Raw genomic sequence first — 25418 nt, 5'->3', positions numbered from 1 at the left:
GAAATAAGTCAAGCAGAGAGAGTCAATTATCATATGGTTTCACTTATTTGTGAAGCATAACAAATAGCATGGAGGACAAGGGGAGTTAGAGAGGAGAAGGGAGTTGAGGGAAATTGGAAGGGAAGGTGAACCATGAGAGACTATGGACTCTGAAAAACAATCTGAGGGGTTTGAAGGGGCGGGGGGTGCGAGGTTGGGGGAACCAGGTGGTGGGTATTGGAGAGGACACGCATTGCATGGAGCACTGGGTGTGGTGCAAAAACAATGAATACTATTATGCTGAAAATAAAAAATTAAAAAAATTTTAAAAAGATATCACCATATAAAAAATGTAAAATTTCTCTGGAGTAATATCTACTATGAGCAAAGTCAATGAAAAACAACAAAATAAAAAATTATTTGAGATATATAGGATTGATAATAATTTTCATGATAATCAAAATGTTTTTATAAATAAGGAAAAGCTATGGAATGCAAAAAAAAAAGGGAATTATATGAACAGGCAACTCACAAAAAATGAACTATAAATAATGCATATTTGAAAGTATGAGATCCTCAATCTCACTCATAATGAAAAAACTGGAAATATAAGCAAGACCTTACTACCCTCCATAAAATCAGTAAAAATATTAATCAGTTTTCCACTTCCCAAGGTTGGCAAGAAAGAAGAAAACACTTGCTCTTCTATCTTACTGATAAAATTATAAAATGCTGCAGCATCTAGAGGAAATCAGTATTTTGTTTGTTGTACTGTGGGAAGCAAGTAAATGTTGGATGAATGAAAGAATTTAAGTCTATTCTCTCAGATGCCATCCTCATATATATAATTTGATATACTTTGATAGATACCAACCAAATTAACTCTTAACAATCGAATTAACTTCTGACTTTTAGATTCAATGCTTTAGGCAGAGCCAAAACTGGGAACTCCCACTGGTGTCATAACTTAGGTTCCAGTAAAGCCTTGCAGAGATCACATCCTCATGGATTATGAGGAATATGAAAGACACCTTCACAAGCTCCTGAGGGCAGAATGGACAAGGGAGGAGATTACAAATAGAACTAACTGATCTACCAACAGAATCCATTGCTGCAGAGTTAACAGCAACCCGATGCCCAGTATTTCAAGCCAAAGGTGATCTTGGATTATATAGTTTGAGTGGACTGGAGGAATTCATCCTGTTAGGAAATGGCAAAGCCTGAACTCAGATACGAGCACAAGCCATACAAGAAGGTGGATTGGGGAGATATTTCAAGGACTTGGTCACTTGGAGAGATATTTCAAGGACTTGGTCACTGTATGGAAATGAGGGTAAGTATCAAGAGGCATATAAATGACTCCCAAATTTTTGACTTGAGAAATAGGAGGATGATGGCACCATTGCCCTATAAAATGAATAGGAGGAAGCTTTGCTTATAAGTTTGTCTCTTAAGCCAGAATTCCTCAGTTGGACTACAAATTCTTGGATACCAGCTCTGTGACTCTAGCCAAATTAGTTAATTTCTCCTTGCCTTGATTTCCTCATTTCCAAAATATGAATAATAATAAGATCCACTTCATGGGACTGTTATGAGGATTAAATAAATTAGTATCTTAGTGCTCAGGACAGAGAGAGTGCTTAGAACTGTGCCAAGCACATAGCAAGTGTCACATAATTGTTAGAATATTAACAGTATTAGTTTAAGTTCTTAAAATATTTGTCTTCTTTGAAAACTTATATAAGAGTGATGTGTCTACATTCATCCTCAAGACCACAGACAATGGGCACAATGACAAAGGCCGCTGATGCTCTCAGGAGACTGTGCATCAGTTTGAATTCATTCTTGCTCAATCAAGATAATGAACACAAAGGTTACAATGCGAACACACCTCTTGTGAAAAAAAGCTTTCTTCCTCTGTTTTCTATCATATCTCTTATAGATAGGGTGCATCACTACTCCCCCAAATGACTCTCCTTCAGATAAATGGTATATTTAGGATGCCCTAAATATCCTATGAACATTGCCAACCCCATGTCCTTCCTTACATTTGTGCCTATCCTCTTCATCATTTGTAGCCTGCAATCTTACTCAAACTCTCCCTCCTTTATTATTTTATGGCAAAGCACTCTCTCTCTTTTTTAACCTCGTACCAGTAAGAAATTTTGTATTATCCCATCCAGCCCTTCTTACATGGATCTATTTTTGTTTCATACTATACTTTCTTATGTAATTTTCTAAAAACCCAAATGTGGGGGGCACCTGGGTGGCTCACTGGGTTGAGCCTCTGCCTTAGCTCGGGTTATGATCTCAGGATCCTGGGATGGAATCCCGCATCGGGCTCCCTGCTCAGCGGGGAACCTGCTTCCCCCTCTCCCTCTGCAGCTCCCCCCACTTGTGCTCTCTCTCCTTTTCTCACTCTCTGTCAAATAAATAAATTCTTTAAAAAAAAAAAAACCCAAATGTGGGATAGGGAGAGGGGATAACTGTCTTTACTATTTTGCTACCCCTGTGTCAATTTTCTTCAGCGTAATGCACAGTAGGTGCTGCATAAACACTTCATCATTTGTTGAATTATGGTTGTAGTTTTCCTCAACAGAAAGGAGAATAACAAAGACAGAAGGTAGGTGGAGATTTAGTTGAAGTTTCCATAATTAAAACAAACGTCACTGGAGACAACTTCTAAGAGGGTTTTCCCTCTAATTCAGTCTAGGTTAGCTCTTATGTTCCTCAACTACAAACCTCAAGGTCATTCCTTTCTTATAGACTTCACTGCCACATTCAAGACTCTCCTATCCCTCCTGCCTCTAGTCATCATTTTCAGGAGCTTCAACCTCTCTACAACCACTCCCCTAAACACCTGGCCTCATAGTAAGTACGTTTACCTACTTAGCCCTCATTTTTCATTTTATTGATAATAAATTTTACCACACCAACCCCCTTTATTAACCTAAAGATACCTTGGGAGTTGCCATACAATAATGGTCAAAAATATGGAATCTAGTGTTAGCCAAAACTGACGAAATCTCTATTTGGGGTCTTACCAGCTCTGTAATACTGAACAAGTTAGGTAACTCTTTAGAAACAATTCTCCATGGCATTTCTGCACATCTTAGATCAGGTTTTACTTTGCACTGTCTCTTCAAGGATGTTATTATAGCAAACAGCCTTGGAAAATACAAAGATTGTTTCCCACTAATGTGGAAGTCAGATTTTATTTATCAGCTAACGAAGATAATAAAGATAATGTCTCCTTCTGGGGCAATGTTGGACAGGTTTGCTAGCAACCTCTTATAAGATTGGGGGTTTCTTAAACTTACAGTTTCTCTATAGTAACAAACCCCTACATGGAACATTCACCAGGCTACTTTGTATCATCCCAATGTGACTCTAGGGGCAAAGGAGCATGAAGCTCGTTCCATTTGTTATACCAAGAGTAATGAAGTCATCTGTCTGTCTCTGTCCTCTGCTACCATCTATGTACATGTGGCTGGCTAATCTGTTAGCTTGCGAGAAAGGTAAGATCTCCAACTTACCACAGTTCTTGATAAAAACCTCTTTACACTTCAGTTTCCCTTTTACCAACCCAAAAAATGGAAAGAATATGCCTATCTCAGAGTTAGCATGTTAATTAAATGGGGAAAAAATGAGATAATATATATACAATGCTTTAGACCAGTCTGAACCTCATACCTGGACTCTATAACAGTTTTTGGTGACTTCAGACTGCCTGCTTGTCAAATGCCCTGCTCTCCAACTCTGTTCTCACTGGTGGTTTTGCAATGCTGACACCATAAATCATCCTCTTCTTGAAAGTTCCTAATCCCTTGAAAGTCTGTGACTCTGGTTTCCTTCTTACATTTTTACCTCTCTCTAGTTCCTTCCCAAAATGTAACACTCACACACACACACAGAGGAATTTACAAAAGGAGAGTGTTTTGCAAATGTCTTAAGACAGTTCTAAATTCTACAAAATATTAATTAGTGACACAACAATAGCAGCCAACAGGTTTTTCTAAAATGGAGGAAAGGAAAAGCAGTAATCAGAATGAGGGGAAGAAGAGAGTCACGAGATCTTTATCAAAAGGGGACAAGAGTTATAAGACATCTGTGATATTCCGTGTCACTCACTTATACAGGTCAATATTTATCATTCTATTATTCTCCAATGTCCAATCTTAATTAAATATTTGCAAAAAAATTACTAGAAAGAAAACAATAGAAATGGTGGCTGTAAGCTATATAACCAAATGCCACTATAGAACTTCTACTTTGGCTTCATGAAAATTCAAGGTATAGAAAATTCTTAGTGTTAGCCTTACATAACTCAGTGTCAGGCTTAGATCACCCCTTACTTGATCTGATAAGCTTACCTGTAACAAAAAATCGAAGAGTGCCAGCTTGGACCACTCGTGATGATGTATTTCAGTACAACCCCATTCAGGCTTAGGTACTCGGCCATTCTGCCAACACTTCTGTTTCAACAACTGTTGGTAAGTTCCCCAGGTGAGCTTAACAGAAGAGTGGGTCTCATTACTTGTTGGAGATAAAGATGAGTCCCAGAGAATGAGAGGGCATGGTCGGCCATCTATAAAATCCAAACAAACAAACAAATTTGCTTTAGCATGTTCAGCATGACTCAGTGTGAGATTTTAGACAGTCACTCATAGCTTTGCCCTCTCACCTTCCAAATGCAAGAGTTTGATTAGATGATATTTCAAGATCCCTGTTAGGCAATGAAAGGAAATATTTTTGAGACAAGATGTTTTATTGATGTGGCACAGGAATAAGCCACTAATTACCAATAACAACGTCCTCTGGTTAATGTGGTTTTATTCCACTTCTAAAAACAAACACCACGAAAAGAGAAAGAATCCAAGTGTTTATAATCATCTATTCAATGTCTGAGTGGAGCTGCTCTCTATATGTAACAACTGTCTGATTTTCTGGGGCCACAGAAAAAGAATTTTTGGAAGTCACAAATTTAAAAGTGAAATTGCACGGCTCACACCAGGCACCACCAGAATTTCCAAAGAAATAAAAAAGAAGAAAGATGGAAACATTTTTTCTCTTTTGGTGGAAACAGTAGTGCTCTTGGTAATGGATCATGTATTCACACATAACCTCACGAAGTGCATTTAAGCAAATGTATTTCTTCAACTGCATGCACACAGACGATATGTTAATATATATATATATATATATATATATATATATATATATATATAATTCTAATTGTTTTTGTCTCACTCTTGAGAGTTTAGAAAGGCCACTGGTAGACTGTACAAGAATGATGAACCCTGCAAAGTCATAAACAGGGAAGATCACGAAGGTCCATTAAATGATACCTCAAGCTTAAAACAAATGACATCACTTTCCAGCCCCCATTTCTGCCAAATAAAGTCACTGACAGATGATGTTAAGCAGCTTTGCTTCTAAGTTAAAAATCAGAATGATGCTCTTGGGGAGAAAAAATGTCACAAAGATCTGGAAAAACCCACTTAACTCATTCTTAACAGGCCTGGACAACAGAAGCCTCTGAAATTATGACTGGAATGTCTAAGACACATCACAGGAATTTTTAAAAGTCCTTTTAAATAACCTGAGAGGCTCTTGATCTATGACTGTATTCCTTTGGTTAAAGACATTTATTTTCCCATCTTGCTTGTTTGCCTTTTGTAGAGTTCTTATCTCTGTCTGGTCTTTACTACAGGAAACTGCTGTCTTCTCTAACCTCTTTTGAATTTGCTGTTACAGTGACCTCAATAACTTTGGTAGTGTTCACAGATCACGTGCATTCCAGTTTTATTCGAAAGAAAAATCTTCTTCCTTTTAGCCTTGGAATTTCAGCCTAGGACTTTTATGCAAGAAGTCCTTTAGATTTGGGGAAGCCTGCCACAGTGACTGACACAATTAAGAAAAAAAATAGAGAAAGAACATAGATCTAAACTAAAGAACTTCACTTTTTTTTTAACACCATCACCCCTTTTCTTTCTTTTGACTTTCCTAAATGGTTTTGGGGCTGCTTAAAACTAATTGTTTTCTTAGGTAGAAGATAAATATAATTTTAAATGAGTAGACTCCAAATACGACATCAGTTTAACAAATAATAATAATAGTAAAGCCCAGGCAAACGCAGTCCATCATGAGTGGGAGACAGGTAGAGACCAATGTCTCTACCAAATATGAGTCCAGATATGAGTGGAAGACAAACATCACTTGCAAAGATATGTGTACTTCAGACTTCAAAAGATAAACACCAAGAAGTTCTACCCATCGATGTCTCTGGACTAAAGTTATACACAGATGGCACTTTAGATTCGCAGGGCTAGGAAGTATTCAAAGGGAGTTGAAACCTAATCCTGAACCTCAACAACACACATCAGTACAGGAGACAGACAGGCGGGCCATTTCCTCAGCAATTCACATGAGGCCCACAGAGAAATCGGGAAATGATTTACATAAACAATTGAAACAGTTAACCTTCTGGGCTGTTTTTCTTTCCTTTAAGACATTTGTTTCTTATTTTTAAAGCAATTAAAAACGAATCTACTCATTTCAGGAAATGTGGAAAAACATTAGCATGTAAAACTAAGAAAACAAAAATCATCTATAAGCCCCGGGTAGGAGCTTAATAATTGGTTCTGTGATTTATATACTGACTTCTAGTATTTTCACATCCTTTTCTTTCTCACCTCAAAATGTACACTGTTTTTAGAAACTTAAGAAGTAGAACTTCTGGTGAGACCTTAGCCTCTGGAATCCTACAGATCTTTTGAAATCTGGTCACCTTACTTCTTAGCTTTGTAACATTAGACAAGTTAAGCAATCTCTCTAAGCCTTGCCTTCATCCTCTGTAAAATGGGAGTGAGAATGTACCTTCCCAAATTGGTTTTTAGGATTAAATGAGCTCTTACATTTGAAGTCCTCAACCTGATGCCTAATGTATATGCATATCCCAGAAACTTCTGCTATAAGTATTACTCTATAGAGACATGATGCAATGACACAATTCATCAGTCTTTGACTGCCTTCATTTGTATATGGAGCATCTACTATGTGAAGCATAGTACTAGGAACTGAACCTAAATCAATCAATCAATAAATGCCAATTTCTATTTATTTTCCTGGCATTTACATTTCAACTGGGGGAAGAGGCAAAAATTATGTGAGGAAAGTAAACTATGTGGGACTGCCTTGTATTATACAGTTAGTCATATATACAGTTTGACTGCTTGACTAAATATTTTACCACAAATATTTCTCTTACAATTAAATATTTTTAAATGGCATCAGTTCAACTGTCATATAATAACCTAACCCAGTGGTCAGCACACCCTGTCAAAGGTAGGTAGTAAATATTTTAGGTTTTGAAGGCTGCCTCATCTCCATTGCAACTATTGACCCAGAAAATGCTTAACTCTGCTGTGGCATGAAAGCAGTCAAAAACAATAGATCAGCAGATGGATGTGACTGTTCCAATAAAACTTTATTATAGACATGAAATTTGCATTTCATATCATTTTCAAGTGTCATAAGAAATGCTGTTGTTCTTTTTATTTTTTTCAACGATTTCAAATTGGGGAAAGCATCTGTAGCTCACAAGCCACTCAGAAAGAGGGAAGGGGCCATCTTTGGCCCGCAGACTGTTGTCAGTCAGCCCCTGATCTAGTCTTTAAGGATATTGAATTTCATTTGCCATTTCTCTATTTCAGCACATCGAATTTTCTGAATGATACATTTTCTATACTATTATTTAAAAAGTTGTTCCCAAACTGCCAAAGGAGCTTTCAGCTGCTAGGAGTAATTGGTTTTCAGTTAATATTCTGGGGTTTTCTCCACATCCATCCATGTCCCCTCAGCAAAATATTTTGAATGCTGACCATAACACAAAGATATTCCATCCTGCCCTGCTGGAAGTCTGTGTCCCTCAGGCAAGGGAGATTTCCAGAAAGCAAGAAGAAAGCAGGGCAAGTAGTAATTCTCAGGCTGAGCGTGGGTGGGGTGGGTCCTTCGCACACACTGGTTTCCTTCCTGCATCTCAGTGCGTATGGCCGGCCCTCCAGATGATAGTCATAGTCAGAATGGCTCCAGATCTCAGAGCCATGAGTATGAGTGTGGAAGAATTCCACTTTTTATAAAATATGACTGTTAGAAGAATGAAATGAACTTTGGTAGATCTGAAGGGATGACAGAAAAATAGCCTCTGAAAACAGGAAACTGGTTAAAGCAACTTACCCTGAAGTGTTTCAGAGATGAGGAGCATTCATCTCTTCACATTCAGGTTTGTCAAAATGATGCAGTACTTCACTCTCCAGAGAAATCTGAAGAGTGAAGAGATAAAATTCTAACTGTCAGAGTGGTGAGAAAGCAGGTTTTAAAAGATATGTGGGTGTTCGTGTGAATTAAAGGTTATACAGCTGCTTTAAAAAATGCAACTTGCCAGCATAAGTTGGTTTTTTTCCCCAAAATTTGAATATTTCCTCTGATTATTTATGTTCTCCCAAGTCATTCTCTACCCAAAAGCACAAAGAAGACATCCTTTTGAGAAGATGAACATGAACATTCACTAAGAATGAGTCCTCTACACGATCTCCTTTGTCTGGAATTTTTAAACACCCTTCCCTTTGAACACCGGCTGCCTGGTTGTGTTGAACTGCAGGTGAACGCTAATCATGCTGGCTGGAGTTCTCAGTGTCTGTCTGCATTTGTCACTGAACAAAAATAAGTAAAAACATTCTGGAGTTCTAAAATCAAAGGTCCTTTCTATCATATGGGCCAAGTTCCGAGACTGTTTCAAGACTCCTTGTGAACAAGACAAAAAGAAAAGTGGCAGCTCAGCTCAGAGCCCTTCCTTAAAAACAACTCTCCAGGGCACCTGGGTGGCTCAGTGGGTTAAAACCTCTGCCTTCAGCTCATGTCATGGTCCCCTACTTCCTCCTCTCTCTCTCTCTGCCTGTTTCTCTGCCTGCTTGTGATCTCTGTCTGTCGAATAAATAAATAAAATCTTTAAAGAAAAAAAAAAAAAAACTCTCCAAAATCTATTCAAGAAAACAAAAGCCAATCAAAATTTTAGACTCATCTTTGTTATAGGAAATGAATTCTGTCAGGTTCCACAACTATCAACAGTGCATTGGAGGGAAACCTTAAAGCCTTGGATCTCTAATTGCTAAAGGCAATTATTGGTGTTGCTGTAACTCCAATGATAGTGTAGCAAGTGTCTAGCTGTTAATGATCCCTTAAGTACTGTCTGTTCAATTTTTCTAGAGTGCCTCTCCCAGTAGGATTTTGGCAATTAAAAGTATTAGACTGAAGTGAAGAAGCAGGTAAGATCTCTTGGCTTAGAGCTGGTAAATGTGAGCAAGTCAGAGAATGCGGGAGAAGATTCCGGGACAGCCCTGAGGGAGAAGACAATTTGAAAGAGTTGATAAAATTTTAATTCCGCTCAGGGTTTTAGATATTGTTAATTTACTTATTCAAACAAATTTTTATATTGTTCTCAAGTGGACCTATTAGTGCCTGGGTTTTAGACGGAAAGAATTCAGTGAGACACAGCAAACAGAAGCCTCACAAGATCCCTATCCCTGGTAAGCCCTAGCCTCAGAAACAGAGAAGTTGCACACCTAATGATGATCAGACAAAACTATCTGCCAGTCGAACAAGGGTTTGAAGGGAACAAGTGAAGGACTAAGGTAAAGATTGAGTTGTCAGTGCAAAGTTAAGAATCGGAGGAATACTGTGCCCTAGAATAGCTATGTGCCAAAATGTCGCAGTTAATAAGGAAAAGAAACTTCGCTGAAAAAGAGCTAAGAACATGCAGTTGTAGAAAAAGAAATCACAAATGCTGACTCTACTCCTGACTGATCACTCATCTCCACAGAACATGAGTCAAGTCCCTCAACCACCTTGATTAAAGCACTGAGTTCCCCAAGGTATGAGAAGAGTACCTTCCAAATCTATCTCATGTTTGTGTGAGAATCCAGTGAAATACTGGAAATATAGCCCTGTCAAATATTTAAAAGAACCAAACTTAGATTTTTATGATTTAAAGAAAGGAGAGGCAGAAGAGAAGCAGAATTCTATAGATTCCATATGTATATGTTTTCTATAGTCAACCAAGTCCTATCTCAGAATAGATTTCTGGCTAATTTAGATGACATTTCTTCAAACAACAAAGAAAAAACCTTTATTTACTTACATAACTGTTTTTCAGTTTATAACTTGTTTTCTCTAGATTGGACTGAGTTAAAATAATTTCCATATCTCCTTAAGAGTTAGCTAAGTGAGAAGCTGAGGAAACAGGAAAGGAGAATGTCCTGTGACTTCTGCCATCACAAACTACTTAACAATTTAAATCATCAGTTCTACTTTAAAAACACAGCGTGCTTCTCTTTTCTGAACCTTTGACTAATGGACAGGAACTTCTGCTTTCTAGGTCTGCCCTGGACTTCTGCTATATATGTAAATGAAATTTCCCAGAAAATTCCTGTCTCAATATTCCATTTAGAAAAACAGAAATCAAATGTGACTTCTGAGAGTGTCACATCTGTGTCACATATGTGAGGATGTGGTCACTGTGCCAGGCTCCAAAAAAACAGTCATATTTTATGAACAATGTCCTGGTCACATTAGGGTGACCCAGTCCTGGGCCATTTCATTTTATTAATGTAGATAAAGGAGCCATGAATTCTTGCCCAGGGTGACCTTCCTACAATGCAAAACTCATTATATCACTCCTCTTCTTCAAACCCTTCAATGATTCCCTATTATCTGCAAGATAAAGTCTATGTCCTTACATGACATCAAACCCAGTCACTCTGGAGTACCACAGTTTTATCTCACTTCATCCCCCCCACAATCCTCCCAAACCCTATCTCCTTCAGAGCTCTGAGATTTCCTAAGCACCTCTGTCTTCACAAGTTTTTCACACATCTATTCTCTCTACCCTTCCGACACCCACCCCATCTCTCACTCCACCCACAGTGACTTTAGATCAAGTTCTGACGCTAGCTCTTCGAGACATTTTTATAATGCCCCACCCACCCCCCTACGCACACATTCTGAGCTAAATTTTCCTCCTCTGTGACTGCAAGATCTCCTCAAAATATCTCCATTGAGGTCTTTGTCATACCCTTTTTGTATGGTGCAGTTGCTTAGCTGTCTTCTACCCTCCAAGCTGAGCATTCTATGAGAACAGGGACTATTTCATTATTACCTTTGGACCTCCAACTCCTGACATGATATCTGCACCAAAGCAAGCACTCAAAAATATTGGAGAATGGGGGCACCTGGGTGGCTCAGTTGGCTAAGTGTCTGCATTTAGCTCGGTCATATCCCAGGGTCCTGGGATCAAGCCCCATGTCTGGCTCTCGGCTCAGCAGGGTGCCTGCTTCTCCCTCTTCCTCTGCCACTCCCCCTGCTTATTCTCTCTCTCTCTCTCTCTCTCTCTCTCTCTCTCTTTCTCTGTCAAATAAATAAATCTTTTTAAAAAATGTTGGAGAATGAATGAATGAATTTTTCAGAATCCCTCAATTTTCATCTATAGCCCTGAAGTTCCAAGGAATGGTCAATGGGCTCAGAATCGAAGTTTGGTTAATGGGACATCCATTCACATTAAGCTGTGACTGAAGTGCCCTCACTCCCAGTTGAGTTAAGAAAGATCAGAAAGAAACTTCATAAACAAAGGCGAGGATATGTAGAAGCTTCCATAACTTGGTTCTATCTAGTTTGTGCTCAACAGTCCATTCCCAGGTCTCCATAACCCTGTGAGTCACTGGAATAATGAAAATGAGGGTGGTGGAAACCTGTCTCTCTCCTCCAGACCCCAGATCACTGTCTGGAGAAGGGGAATAGTGAGAGAGAACATGAGCAGGGGGAGGGGCAGAGGGAGAGGGAGAAACAGACTCCCCGCAGAGCAGGGACCCTGATGTGGGGCTTGATCCCAGGACCCCAGAATCATGACCTGAGATGAAGGCATATGCTTAACCCACTGAGCCACCCAAGTGCTAATATGAAAAAAATGGGTTTTTTTATATCAACTCATTTAATTTTCACAACTTCATGAGGTAAGTTCTGTTACCATCATTATTTTTATTGTCATCATCCCCGATATACTAATGAAGAAATAAGGTGCACAGAAATTAAGTTAATTTATCCCAGGTAACACAGCCACTTGATCACAAATGACTACAGTATCGGGATTCAAACTCAGTTACTCTGGATTGTCAGTTGCATGAACTGAATTGTGTTCCCCCAAAATTTATATGTGAAAGCCCTCAATACGTCAGAATGTGATGGTATTTGAAGACAGGGCCTTTAGAGAGGCAGTTACGTTAAAATGAGGCCATTATGGTGGGCCCTAATCCCAAATGTCTGGTGTTGCCATAAAAAGAGATTGAAACACAGAGAGACACGGATGAGGGCACTTACAGAGGAAAGGCCATGTGAGGGCAAAGAGAGAAGGCAGCCATCAGCAAGCCAAGGAGAGAGGTCTCAGAAAAAAACAAACCTGTGGACACCTTGATCTTAGATTTCCAGCCTCCAGGACTGTGAGAAAATAAAACTATGTGGTTTCAGCCACTCCTCCTATGGTATTTTGTGATGGCAACCCTAGAAACCTAATATGACAATCCATGTCCTGAACGACACAACTATTTGAATCAGAGTGTGCGGCTTCTTCTCCATGTTTAGAACAGTGCCTCACACACACAGAAAGTAAATGTTATCAACTACAATGGGATACGACTGCAATATTCACCTATTCAATGAAATCGGAGTGAGGCTGTCTAGTCCCTCTGCACCTTCATGGTCCTTAGACCGATCCAGAAACAATAACAGATTCAGTCCTAATGGAAAGATCATAACTTTGAGCTCAGGAAGGTTCTAAGTAGGTCCTGGCATTGGTAGTGGATGAAGATTCCCTTCCGGCCACCCAACTGCCACACGGCCCACTGGTGTCAGCTCTAAAAAGGCAGAGATCCTTGACTTTTGTGTTCACTGGTGTAGCCCGCAGTGACCAAAAGAGCAGCTGGCACAGAGCAGGTGCTCAATAATATATTTCCTAAAAGAAGAAAAGATGACTATGATACTGGAGAAGGGCGCAGATTGCACAGAACTGAGAAGCACATGCATTCTTCACGCCATGGTAACTATTCATTGTACTTTCTGTCTGGGCCATGTGTGGGATCAAGGGACAAGCCGCAGAAACATGGCAGAGAAGGTTACCAGGTCCCCTCACTTGTTTAGGAAAGTATGTAGTAAACAAACAAGAGGATCCTGGAACACAGTGCCACCCTGAGTGGATGCTCAGCAAACTTTTGTTCACCAGTGAATGAAAAGTATTAAGCTCACCAGCTCAATTTGATTGCTAATGAAATACTCTTAGGACTTTCCTGGTAACGCAATGTGCTTTCAATCCAGATTTTAACAATGAAACGTGATTACTAGACTCCCAAAGAAATCTTTGAAGAACGTTTGTACAAATGTCCAAGGCTTTAGGATTTTGAGTCATTGTAGCTCCAGATTGTGGGGGCATCTGGATTATTTTCATAACTCCCTGCAAAAGGTTTCTGTCCTTACCTGAGAGCCTGAAACAACATGAAATTGGCAGGTGCCATCTCCCTGCTCTGGCTACCGCCCCATTACCCAGCAAATGCAGTTCTACCCACATGGCCTCAAAAAGAGAGTGGAAAATATGCACTGGATTTCTCCTACTCTATCATAAAATGAGGAGATGCCAGTTGGAAAACAGTGAGCAACTTGGGATCTACAATGAATTTAAATGGAAGTGGATGGGGCGCCTGCAGTTTGTCATGGAAGCAGCCTTGACATACAGAATTCCTGGAACTGGGCTACCTTAATTCGGTGTGACATCTCTGTGGCAATAAAGCAGCATCTTAAAAATAAAGCATACATAATGTATCTCCCATACTGGGCATGAAAAATAGTACAATGCTTAAATGCTACCAAAATGGTGTCCCTTGGGATCCATTCACATTACTGAGCAGACTTTGAGGGAAGCTTTGGCAAAGCTGCTCAAGCGAAGATCACAGAGGGGTGCTGTGATCTTGACTTTTATGTGGATGTAGTCTGCTTTTCTAATCTTAGGTAAACAGTTAAAAATACTTTGTTAAAAAATTAAATGTATCAGCACCATAGAGTATCTGGTGACCCTTGAAACTTTTGCAAGGATAGTTTGGCAGAAAACACACCAATATGTTCAGTCATGTTTGTATAATCATTTATGGTAAAACAAGAAAATCTAGTAAGCATTGGCTTGCATTTAAAAAAAAAAAAGAAAAGAAAAAAATTCTTGCAAAAGTATTCAGAATGGTATGTCATACTTAATTTAACAAAATATCACCCATGTTCAGTTGTTGAATTGAAAACAGAAATTGAGTAGAAACAGTAGTGATAAATCAGAAATAACCAGGCTAAAATTTGCCCATTTTTGCCACTATCCCATAACTATACCAAGTTATATCTTAGAGGTGATGTGGGTTAAAAGAATCAACTTAAGGAGGTTCTAGGTATCAGACAGAATGGTTACACATTTCAGTTTCATTGCTCACTATTGTCCTTGGGCAAATTTCATAATCTTTCTGAATCTCAGTATTCTCATATGTAAAGTATCAATAGTATCTTCTTTACAGAATGATAAAGTGATGCATTGGCTTATAATACCAAATGTGTTGTAGGAACTGGGTGATGTATAGCAGTAGATTCCTTACAAATTCACAGTTCAAGAAGATATCATTGTTGCAGAAATTGATTTTTTTAAAAAGTCCTTTGATGCTGTCTTTCCATTCAATTTTGCATTTCCCACGTAGATATGCACAAGAAGGAGACTCTGTTCCAGTGACAATTGCTAGATTTTGTAGCATGGTACACCACTGGTACTCCCTATCTAATTACAACCTTGCTTTTCCCTAAGGACACCATTCTCATTTTCTGGGTTATCTTTGGAGTCGCAGAACATGGTCTGATATAGAGCACCAGGTCAGTGAGTCCATGGATTTCACATGCATACTTTTTGTATTCAAAGAGAATCAGATACAATTCATCAAGTTATACAACAAAAACCTGTCCTAAGCTAACCTGAGCTAGTGGATCTCTGCTGGTAGGATCACCCACAACAGTTTTATTAATTAAAAAAACAAACAAACAAAACCTGAAGATGAGCTTTATAGCTGAGACTTCAGACTCAATCAACAGAAAGATTCACCTGAGAGGTTGGGGGCAGGTAGACCATTTAATTGTAGCATTGGATTTTCTCATTAAAAAAATTTTCTACTGCAAAGGTTTCTTAAAAAGATTTACTGAGATAAGCCAAATATCTGTATTTGATTCATAATACAGACCAGCTATGTTCTTGGTTCTGGGCTTGAATTTATTTTCACAAACATTAATCAAAATTCAGAGAACAGAAACAACACTTAGGGCAGGATTACTTATAGGATTTTCTGGCCACTCAATCTCCCATGTATTAAAAAATTTATTCTTAGACCAAGCCAGATCATCAGAGGAAATACATACCTAAAATAATCCAAGAGTTCCTCCTACAGAAAACCCACTATCAAATTACATTACAGTGTAAGACCCGCAGACCACATTGATGGTCCTCACAAGAATAAGCTCTATAAATCTCATTATTTGCATAACACAGAGGTTGCCAAAGACATTTTTCATTACCTCTATAGTGAGCTCTTTATAAGATCCTCCAGGAGAAAGAAATCTCAGCATGACTTTAAGTCTAAAAATGGTCGTACTTGTCTCCTGAGTATTGGAAGTGGAAGCAAATACAGATGTACTGTTAAGAATCAGTAGAACACCGGGAGCGTCTGTGACTCAGAGGGTTAAGCCTCTGCCTTCGGCTCAGGTCATGGTCTCAGGGTCCTGGAATCAAGCCCCACATCGGGCTCTTTGCTCAGTGGGGAGCCGGCTTACCCCCCACCTTTCTGCCTGCCTTTCTGTCTACTTGTGATCTCTATCGATCAAATAAATAAATAAAATATTTTTTTTAAAAATCAGTAGAACAAGCCAAGATGTATTTCTGCATTCATTCAAAATTATTTATTGAACATCTACTATGTGCCAGATTCTCCACTAGGATCTAGAAATAATAAACAAGACAGGAAATGTTTCTGCCTTCACAAACCTAGAGACCAGTGGAAATGAAAAGATGATTAAACAAGTAACTAAAATACAAAGAGATGATATAAAATGAACCAGAGGGGCACCTGGGTAGCTCAGTGGGTTAAGCCTCTGCCTTCAGCTCAGGTCGTGAACTTCGTGTCCTGGGATTGAGCCCTGCATCAGGCTCCCTGCTCAGTGCGGAGCCTGCTTTCCCCCCCCCCCCCCCCCCGCCGGTGTGGAGCCTGCTTCCCCCCCTCTCTGCCTGCCTCTCTGCCTACTTATCATCTTTGTCTGTCAAATAAATAAATAAAATCTTTAAAAAAATAAATGAACCAAAAATAGGTCCTGGGCAACTAGGTAAGATCTATCATCTCCTTAGGTAGACAGGGAGCCTGAAATAAATCTAAGCTTGGACCAAAAGAAGAATAAGAGAACGTTAGAGGAAAATATACCCTTCTGTGGAAATCAGGAGAGGAAAGACATGTCAAGAAAACCCTAGAAATCGGTGGATAGAGAGAGATACCAAGAACCTAAGACTGTCTATATATCTCCTACCATGACCAGCACTGATCTATTTATGCACTTTACACCAATATAATAGCCTACATGAGTAGAATTATATTGTGTAGAGTGTTCGTAACTATATTTAAATCATGTCACAGATTCCTGAGGAAATTTGCCTGATTTTATGTCTCTAAATAACTACATAGAAGGTATCAAAAAAAATAAATAAATAAACAAAACAAAAAAAAAACCAAAGAGAGATTTAGTATTGTTTGAGAAATAATCTTAGGTAACTCATCACACTGAGAGTCATATTGATACAACTTTGTTTCTTTTCATCACCGCTTAGGTCCAAAAATGAGAGAATAATACCAAGATATATTGGGATTATAAAACCAGTCCTTTAAATTGAATACAACTGCCCTCTTGATCCTGACAAATGCTGAATATTCAGGGGTGCCTGGGAGGCTCAGAGGGTTAAGCAACTAATTCTCAATTTCAGTTCAGATCATGATTTTGGGGTTATAGGATCAAGTCCTGTGTCAGGCTCCATGCTCAGCAGGGAGTCTGCTTGAGATTCTCTCTCTCCCTCTGCCTCTGCCCCACATCCCACCTCTCTATCTCATTCGCTCTAAAACAAATAAATGTGTGTGTGTGTGTGTATAAAATACATATTTTTTAAAAATCCTGGATATTAAGAGCAAAAAATATATATAAGGAATCCCAATATTGAAAAGTTTAATTCAACAATCAAGAGACCAGTGTTCTAGACCTGGTTATGTCATATAAAGACATGTGAGGCTTGGAGGCCATGTAAGTAACTCAGTGAATTTGGTACCTCATGTATATAGTGTAGTAACATAAACAGACAATATTTATTGAAGATCTACTGGGTGAAAATCACTCATTCCACTTGTTTTTCATGTATTAACTAACAATAACTTCATCAGGTAAGTACTATTGTCCTTTTATAGCTGAGGAGACTGAGGCATTCAGAGATACTGTAACACTTCTGGCTCACATGGTTGGTAAATTCAAACTCAGTCAGAACGGTTCCAAGTTCCTACCCATTATTTCATTCTCCCAACTTCCACCCAAGAGTATCCCAAGGAAGTACCATATTGGAGTATCATACCTCAGGATCTATTCACCTTCTCTACCCAGGGGCCTTTATGACATGATAGTGAATGGGTAATAAGAGTGACCCTATGCTATGACCTACTTTGCCAAGACAGACTTGGTAGATGCCTGTTATCTCCATGCACACCAGTATCTTCTTTTACTCCAGGGTGGTCTGCTTTGGATGATAAGTTATACAGTCACCTAAACCCAGTGGTTTAGAGCTTAAGTTCTGCTTAAGCAGAATCTACCTTATAGCTTAGTTGTGAGAAATATAGGCATGTATCAGCTATATGAATCAATTAGTATAATGCCTAGCAAATAGTGAGCACTCAAGAAAAATGAGTTTCAACCAATCTTTTATTAAATGTTTGGGAGGGTATTCCACATCTGCCTAATCATGGTGGACTATTTTGTGAACTTGAGACATCAAAACATAACTGTGAGACTGAAGCACCTAGACATGGACCAGGATAAGTAAGGAATGTCAAGTCTTTGTAAGTAAATCACTGGTACTTCTAGAAGTACCCATTGTAAGACTAAATTATAACCCTAAAGCCGTTGAAAATACAGATTAGTTCTTGGCCACTCCCAAGAATTTTAATCCATTCCATTCTGGATTCCATAAAATGCAAAATTTTATCATGACAAAAAAATAAGAAAATATTCTTTGAGCTTATAATTCCCTTGTGGTCCTTTCTAATCTCTTGGGCCAGTCTCGATTCATACCAGCAAATTCTGGGCTTATTCTGCTTTCAAACACAAACCGCTGACCCACACTGTATTCAAAGCCTGGAACAGCCTCAGGATTCAGAAAATATCCTTCATACAGTGTGAGCACAGCCACAGACCACCCCCTTTCCCTGACACCCAAGTGACTGGCTATATAACCCAGAACCTGCCAAAATGTCACCTGATAGAGTCTTCGAAATCAAGCTCAATAAATTTTAGTCATGGGCTCGAAGAAACCATATACCTAGTTAGTATATACTGAACAAATTACCTAGTTTCATTTCATTTTCTTTGTAAAACTAAGGGAGTTAAATCAATTGTAAAAGAACCAAAGGGTCTGGTCACCAGGGTGACTCAGTTGGTCCAAGCAACTGCCTTAAGCTCAGGTCATGATCCCAGAGTCCCTAGATCTGGTCTGGCCTCAGGCTCCAATCTGCTTCTCCCTCTGACCCTCTCCCACTTTTGTGGTCTCTCTCATTTTCTCTCTCCCAAATAAATAAAATCTTAAAAAAAAAAAATTAAAGGGTCAAATCTAACATGGTCTGACTCTGGGCCTTTTAAAAAGTTTCCATCTGCTGGAGAAAGATAACCCCCTCTCCCTTTTACTTTTAAAAACTCCTAAGGAATGAAATTCTACTTACTTCCATAGTAACCTCTCTAATAATATGCCTGACTGTCAGCAAGTTCTTTGCCTCCACCCGGCTTCTTCTTCTCATCATGCAAATTGCCACTGGCTTTAATTAGATTTAATAAGCCACTGGGAAGTGCAGTGAGGGAAAAGGAGAGCAAAGATTACACAGTGTGGGCTTACCCTTGCATGTTGAATACAGCATTTCCCGGGAACGTTCATATCCTCCCAAAGTTGGGAAAACAAAGAACGCCAAACCTATGGAAAGACATGCTGCTGCTGTCCAAATGTGAGACGTGGGTGGAGAAAATCATTTCGAAAGAGAGACTGAGGGAAAAGAGGAAAATCAACCCAAATCCCCAACAGCTGCAAATCACGAAGCATGTGAAGCTGTTACCTTGGATGAACTCTGATTTCCTGCTCACAGACGGCAGGGTCCTGTTGAGCCCAAGGATCCTGTCCAGGTGGAAGGCAAACACCTCACTCATGTCCAAAGGCTGCTTGAGTAGTCCACAGGGACTGGGGCCACAGCGGGGCACAGAGCCAGCAGAGCTCCCCTCCAGCACCAGCAAGTGCGCTCCACTTTTAGAGGACACCGGCTGAAGACCTGCCACTGCACCATCCGCCAACAGGCGCATTCGGAGGATGTCTTCTTTGCTCAGCCACGAGGGGGCGCTCTCACTGTAGATCCTAATGTTGCTTTCCTGGGTCTTGGGCCGCTGAAAATCTGAGCCCCCAACTTGCACTCCCGAGCCCCGTATCAACCGCCAGGGCCGTTCCCCAACCTTGGCCAGGTTTCCTCCCTGGACGTACCCAGGCACTTCAGCATCAGCATCCTGTGGCTGAAGGGATGGTCCGACCAAAGCCTCCTGTCCCAAGGCTGGCGAGGCGACTGCGTACTTCTTCCTGCGCTTGGGTTTCACTGTGCCTCGGATATTGGCAGGCTTGCTGCGCTTGGAGCGTAGGGTAATGTACACCACATTGAGCTGCAGCGTTGTCCCATTGCCCTGGGACTCTGGAGGGGCCAAGGTACCATCCAAGGGTATCTCAGGAACGGGTGCCTCGACGGTGTCGTGGTTCTGGTGCGGCCCCTTTTCTGCTGCCCTTCCTTGCTGGAGAGAGGCACGTCCCACCTGGCTCACCAGAAAGCCCAGGTAGATGGCGCAGGCAGTGCCCAGCAGGAGGTTCCTCCGGGTCCTTGGGCGCCGGCCGCTCCAGAGTTTACGCACCCGCGGGACACACAGGGAGCAGATGAACCAGTTTATGAGTTGCCCTGGCTTGTCTGGACAGGTCATTTCTCTGCTGCATCCACATGTTGAACAGAGTTTAAAGTCTGCAGTTGGTTCTTGCTGACATGATGCATGGTTTCCTGAATTCAGCTGTCGTCTCCTCTTAGGTATATAAGTGATCTCCAGTGGGTGGGGTAGAGGTGGAAGTAAAGGGTTGGTGACAAAGTTGGGAATGTTTCTGACACTCGCGGCAGCAAACCTTTTAAACTCCTATCAGCTTCCCCAAGGAGAAGTGTGGCTTGTTTCTGGGAATGAATGGAAACAGAGTTAACTGAGTCACAATCTCAAACTAGTTCAGTTCCTCTTCAACAGTAAAGAAAAAGAGTAACCCTTTCCTTTCATAAATACCACCACCATGAATTTTTTTAAAATTATGTTTAAAAAGAGAAACAGGCCAATATAGAGTCAATATTCAGTTTAAACAAGTGAAAACAAACCACGAAAATCCAAGAATATTTTATAACTTGTAGCTAGAGTAGTTTAATTTGACTCTGAAAGAAAAACATTAAAATCTGACAAACCCTTTTTGGAATTTAGAAATGATTTCAGACAAGGGATAGACGGTGTTTAAAAACAATCTATAGGCATCCCATTTTTATTTTTTAAAGTTCTGCATTACAGATTGGGCAGAAGCACCAAGTATTAACATTCAAATTCAGAAACAGGTTCTCTTAATCTGATGGTACAACTTTTTCCTCACTGTAAGTTTCATCATCTCTACATAAAGAATGATCTCAATATAAAGCCAAATGTCCATATATCTCAGAAGAAGTTACATTTTTTCAGTCACACACACAGAAACACAAAACACAAATCCAACTGCCTTTCATTCCTTTTCTTCCCACAAAAGTCAGCTGAAAGAAAATAAAGGGATCTCTAGCTTTCTCTCTCTCTCTTTTTTTTTTACATTACTAAAAAGAAGAACTCATAAGCAACCTTACTTACACAGCTGGCCCCGTGCTTGGCTCCAGGAAGAATGTAATCCCTGACTGTAATGCAAAGAACTTTTAAAGGCTGAGGCATGTAAGTAGAACATATTTCATGGTCAAGAGTGTTCCACATTTCAAATATCTCAGCTCAGCTTTAAAAGCTCTCTTGAAAACTCCTGATTGCAAAGCAAAACGGTTACTTGTCAACTGGCTGTTAGTAGCCCAGTTTTAAGACACGCAAGTTTTTTTTTATATATATAATTTAAAAAATAAACTTTAATTTTAAGATCTGGAAAAACAAAAGCCAAAGCCGTACAGAAGCAGTGTTCATTCAAATAATTTTCCACTTATTTTTAACCCCTGGGAGCCCTCTAGTGTCCTGTTTGGAAACAGACTCAGAAATTTCAGTCTCACGGTGTTAAAAAGGATTGAAAGTGTTTGCTAAGCAGCAGCAGGATAAATACCTTATAAAAGGAGGAATGCCATAACCCTGCTGTCCATCCCGGGTAGCGGGGGAGTAGAACACCAAAGTTCCCAGCGACTACGACTCATCTTACCATCTTGACTGTTCACAGAACATTTGTCTCCCACCACTTCTGAGAAGGCCTAGAGGCTCATAAAAAGGTAGAATGGGTTAACTTAAATGAGGAAAAAAATAGACCGGTGAGATAAGAGTGCACCCAGATAGAGGAAGACATTTATAGAGTGCTCTTACACGGTGCAACAGCTCACAAAAAGAAGTCATGGATTCCCTCTGATTGGAGGTTGTCTTTAAAAACAGGTTAGTAATTGGCTTGGGGAGTTTGCATGTCCTGACACAAACGCAGGGTTGATGACCTCTGGGTCTCACTTAAGCTCATTCTTTTTGCTTCAAAGGCAGATAGAATCAGAAGGTAGGAAGGTGACAGGGATTGTGGGTCTCACTGGAAAAGAAGTTTGTGATACTGGGAGGCCAGTAAGAGATCAGCATATGGTGTAGAATCGGAAAAATACTACATTTTATAATGCAAAAAAAAAAAAAAAACAAACCAGATCAAGGGGATTGAAACATAGAGAGAAGGAAAGAATAAGCTTCCAAGTGATTAAAATACTCAAAAAGTGTAATACAGCTGTTACTTTAACACTAGAACTCTCTCCCGTCTTCTTTTTTAAAAGTTCTGCCACATGGAGAAAAGAGAGGAAAAATTCCAATATTGACAATGGTCTAGAAGTACCTGTGGATTCTGGCTAAACTTCATGAGACTGTAAGCATTTTTCCAGAAGCATTTTTCTTTGTGTTCCAAAACTCTTAAAGCTCATTTAAGTTATTTTCTAGGTAGTAACTGTTAACTTCTTGAAAGGAAACCATGAGAGAGTTGTTTTATTATAATGATATTAGGGGTGCCTGGGTGGCTCAACCAGTTAAGACTCTGCCTTCCATCCAGGTCATGATCCCAGGGTCCTTGGATCGAGTCCCACGTCAGGCTTCCTGCTCAGCGGGGAGTTGGCTTCTCTCTCTGCACCTCCCTCTGCTCATGCTCTCTCTCTCTCTCACTCACTTTCTCTCTCTCAAATACACAAGTACAATCTTTTAAAAATTATATTGCAATGATATTATTCTCACATACCAAGAAGAATAACTGGCCTGATTCCAAAAATTAAAAGTGCTTCTTAAATTAAAGGCAGAAGCCAAGTTATAACAGGCAAAAGCCTCATTGGCTATTTCTAAATCAACTTCTTTAGTAAAGAAATGTTTCGGAAATAGACGAGAGTTGTATGAGTTGGTAAATTTGCTTGACTGACCCTCACACCAACAGAAGTCTTTTTTTTTTTTTTAGAAGACCAGCACACTGCCTCCTCTTACAGCCTAAAAAATGAGTAGTAGAGGCTAAAGGGTAGGCTATTTAAAGAATGGGCTCCAGAGGGAAAAAGACTGGCTCCTAATCATCTTTGGCTTTCTAACTGTAGTCCCTTATGACAAATAGCCTTACCTCTCTAGCCTCAGTTTCCCTAAGAGAAGACTAATAATAGCACTTACCGCACAAGTTTCTTGTGATGGTTAAATGAGGTAACGGTGACAGAATGATCATTTGAAAGATTAGTCAATATTTTTTATTTCCCCAGCACCTTACTGAACTTCTCAGAGACCCTTCTCCCAGCCCAGGCAGCTTGACAGGGAATCACCACCTCATCAAAGGGCAAGCTATCATCATATAATTAGGAACATGCTCACTGAATCATTGGAATAGTCAATATATGGATATAACCAATATAGTGGACAAGAATATTCATCAGATGTTACCAGAAAAAATTCTCACTGGGGTGCCTGGGTAGCTCCGCTAGTTAAGGGTTGGACTCTTGATTTGATTTAGGCTCAGGTCAATGTCTCGGGATCTCGAGATTGAGCCCCTGTGTCTGGCTCTGCTCTCAGCGGGGAATCTGCTTAGGATTCTCTCTCCCTCTCCTTCTGCCTCTGCCCCTTCCCCATCCCCACACCCCCGACTCACTCACTTCCTGTCTCTCCCCTTCTCTAAAAAAATAAAGAAAAGAAAAAAAAACCCATTTTCCTCATTCTCCCCACTACCTATTCAAACTTGAATTGTGTCCTAGTAGCACTTTCCAACTTCCTTGCATAAAAATGCAGACGTGGTTTTTCTAGTCATACTAAGATTTTTTAAAATGTCTCCATTTATTTTAGTCACACACACACACACACACACACACAAACTGCATGAAAACTAAACAAATGTTTGATCTAAACATAGTCAAAATTTTTAAATTTCTCTTAAGTTTTAAGTATTTTCCTTTTCCAGAAATTAGCTGTCCCTCAAAAAGCATAGCAGAAGCCTACTGAAAAGGGGGAGAGGAAATCCCCCATGCACTGTTTGTTTCTTTGTTTTTACTGTCTAGACCTTCTACCTCACCTACATACCCACTTACCCCACTCTGTGTCTGTCTCTGGCTATTCCAGACTTAAAGGGTAGTGGAGATGTAAAAGTAGTAACTACAGTGGAAAGATTCTTGCCACTCCCTTATATTGTCATGAATTGGTTTATAAGCTCTCCGGGCTTAGCATAGGTATATAAAGCTGACCATCTGGTGAGCATTTTGCAGTTTCTTCAAAAATACCACTGTGACTGTCTCTCCTCAGCCTTTTGGGTTCCGGCAACTCTCTGCCCTGTTGAGGTCACATTCTCTCTTCAGGCCGTTCTCTTGGACAGCTTTTAAAATGGCCAGTGGGGTGGCTTTCTCATGTGGGCCTGTCTGCATCACCCACAAGTGGTCTGATACACAGAGTCACCATCCTTTGCCTCAGTGACATTAGGCTATCTATTTCCCTTGGCATGGTGGACCCTCATTTTGGGATGGGGAAGCAACTGCCATCTATTGCTCATGGTCCAGGTTGAAACTGAACCGAAAGGTATTTTCTACCCCCAAGCTCAAGAGAGAAGTTTAATTTCATTTTAGAAAAATAAACTGGGATGCCTGGGTGGCTCAGTGGGTTAAAGCCTCTGCCTTCGGCTCAGGTCATGATCCCAGGGTCCTGGGATCAAGCTTCGAGTCGGGCTCTCTGTTCAGCAGGGAGCCTGCTTCCCTTCCTCTCTCTCTGCCTGCCTCTCTGGCCTACTTGTACTGTCTGTCTGTCAAATAAATAAATAAAATCTTAAAAAAAAAAAAAAGAAAGAAAAAAATAAACCTAAATTCCTTGAATGCATAATGGCTCAAAAGTTTGTTGTCACAATATAACATTCACATGTAACACATATATATGTGTTCACATATAACACTGCAAATGTTTGTTGTTGGTATTAATATTGGATCAGAAAGATCATATCCTCATACATAAAGTACTTTCTCTTCATTAAAAAAAAAAAAAATCCATGAGGAAAACAAAGCAGAAAGGTAGACAGCAAGACAATGATATGGCTCATTAAAATTACCAGGGAAACTTTTTGTACCTTTATGGAGGCAAGAGAGGGTAACAAGAAGCAATGGGAGCAGGGTCCAGAGCCTCTGGTGGTGTTCGAGTTCTCCACCTATATGGTATTTAGGAAAAGATGTTTATTTTGAGACATTTTGTTGGCTATACACTTACAATTTATGAAACAGGTGGTAGGTAAATAA

The 25418-nt window shown here is 39.9% G+C and overlaps 1 protein-coding gene across 1 annotated transcript in view; it reads right to left on the bottom strand.

Moving 5' to 3' along the window:
- Positions 1-21373, bottom strand: part of GASK1B (golgi associated kinase 1B) — a 50192-nt gene extending 28819 nt beyond the window's left edge. The window contains exons 1-3 of the mRNA XM_059374589.1: positions 21331-21373; positions 19494-20630; positions 4353-4567 (exon numbers count right to left, since the gene is read on the bottom strand). Coding sequence (XP_059230572.1) covers positions 4353-4567; positions 19494-20391 — 1113 coding nt within the window. The 5' untranslated portion in view covers positions 20392-20630; positions 21331-21373. The remainder of the gene's footprint in view (positions 1-4352; positions 4568-19493; positions 20631-21330) is intronic.
- Between the last annotated feature and the right edge of the window lie 4045 nt (positions 21374-25418).

Source organism: Mustela nigripes, chromosome 1 (genome assembly GCF_022355385.1).
Source record: "Mustela nigripes isolate SB6536 chromosome 1, MUSNIG.SB6536, whole genome shotgun sequence".
Lineage (NCBI taxonomy): Eukaryota > Metazoa > Chordata > Mammalia > Carnivora > Mustelidae > Mustela > Mustela nigripes.
This window is presented reverse-complemented; position numbering and strand designations above follow the sequence as displayed.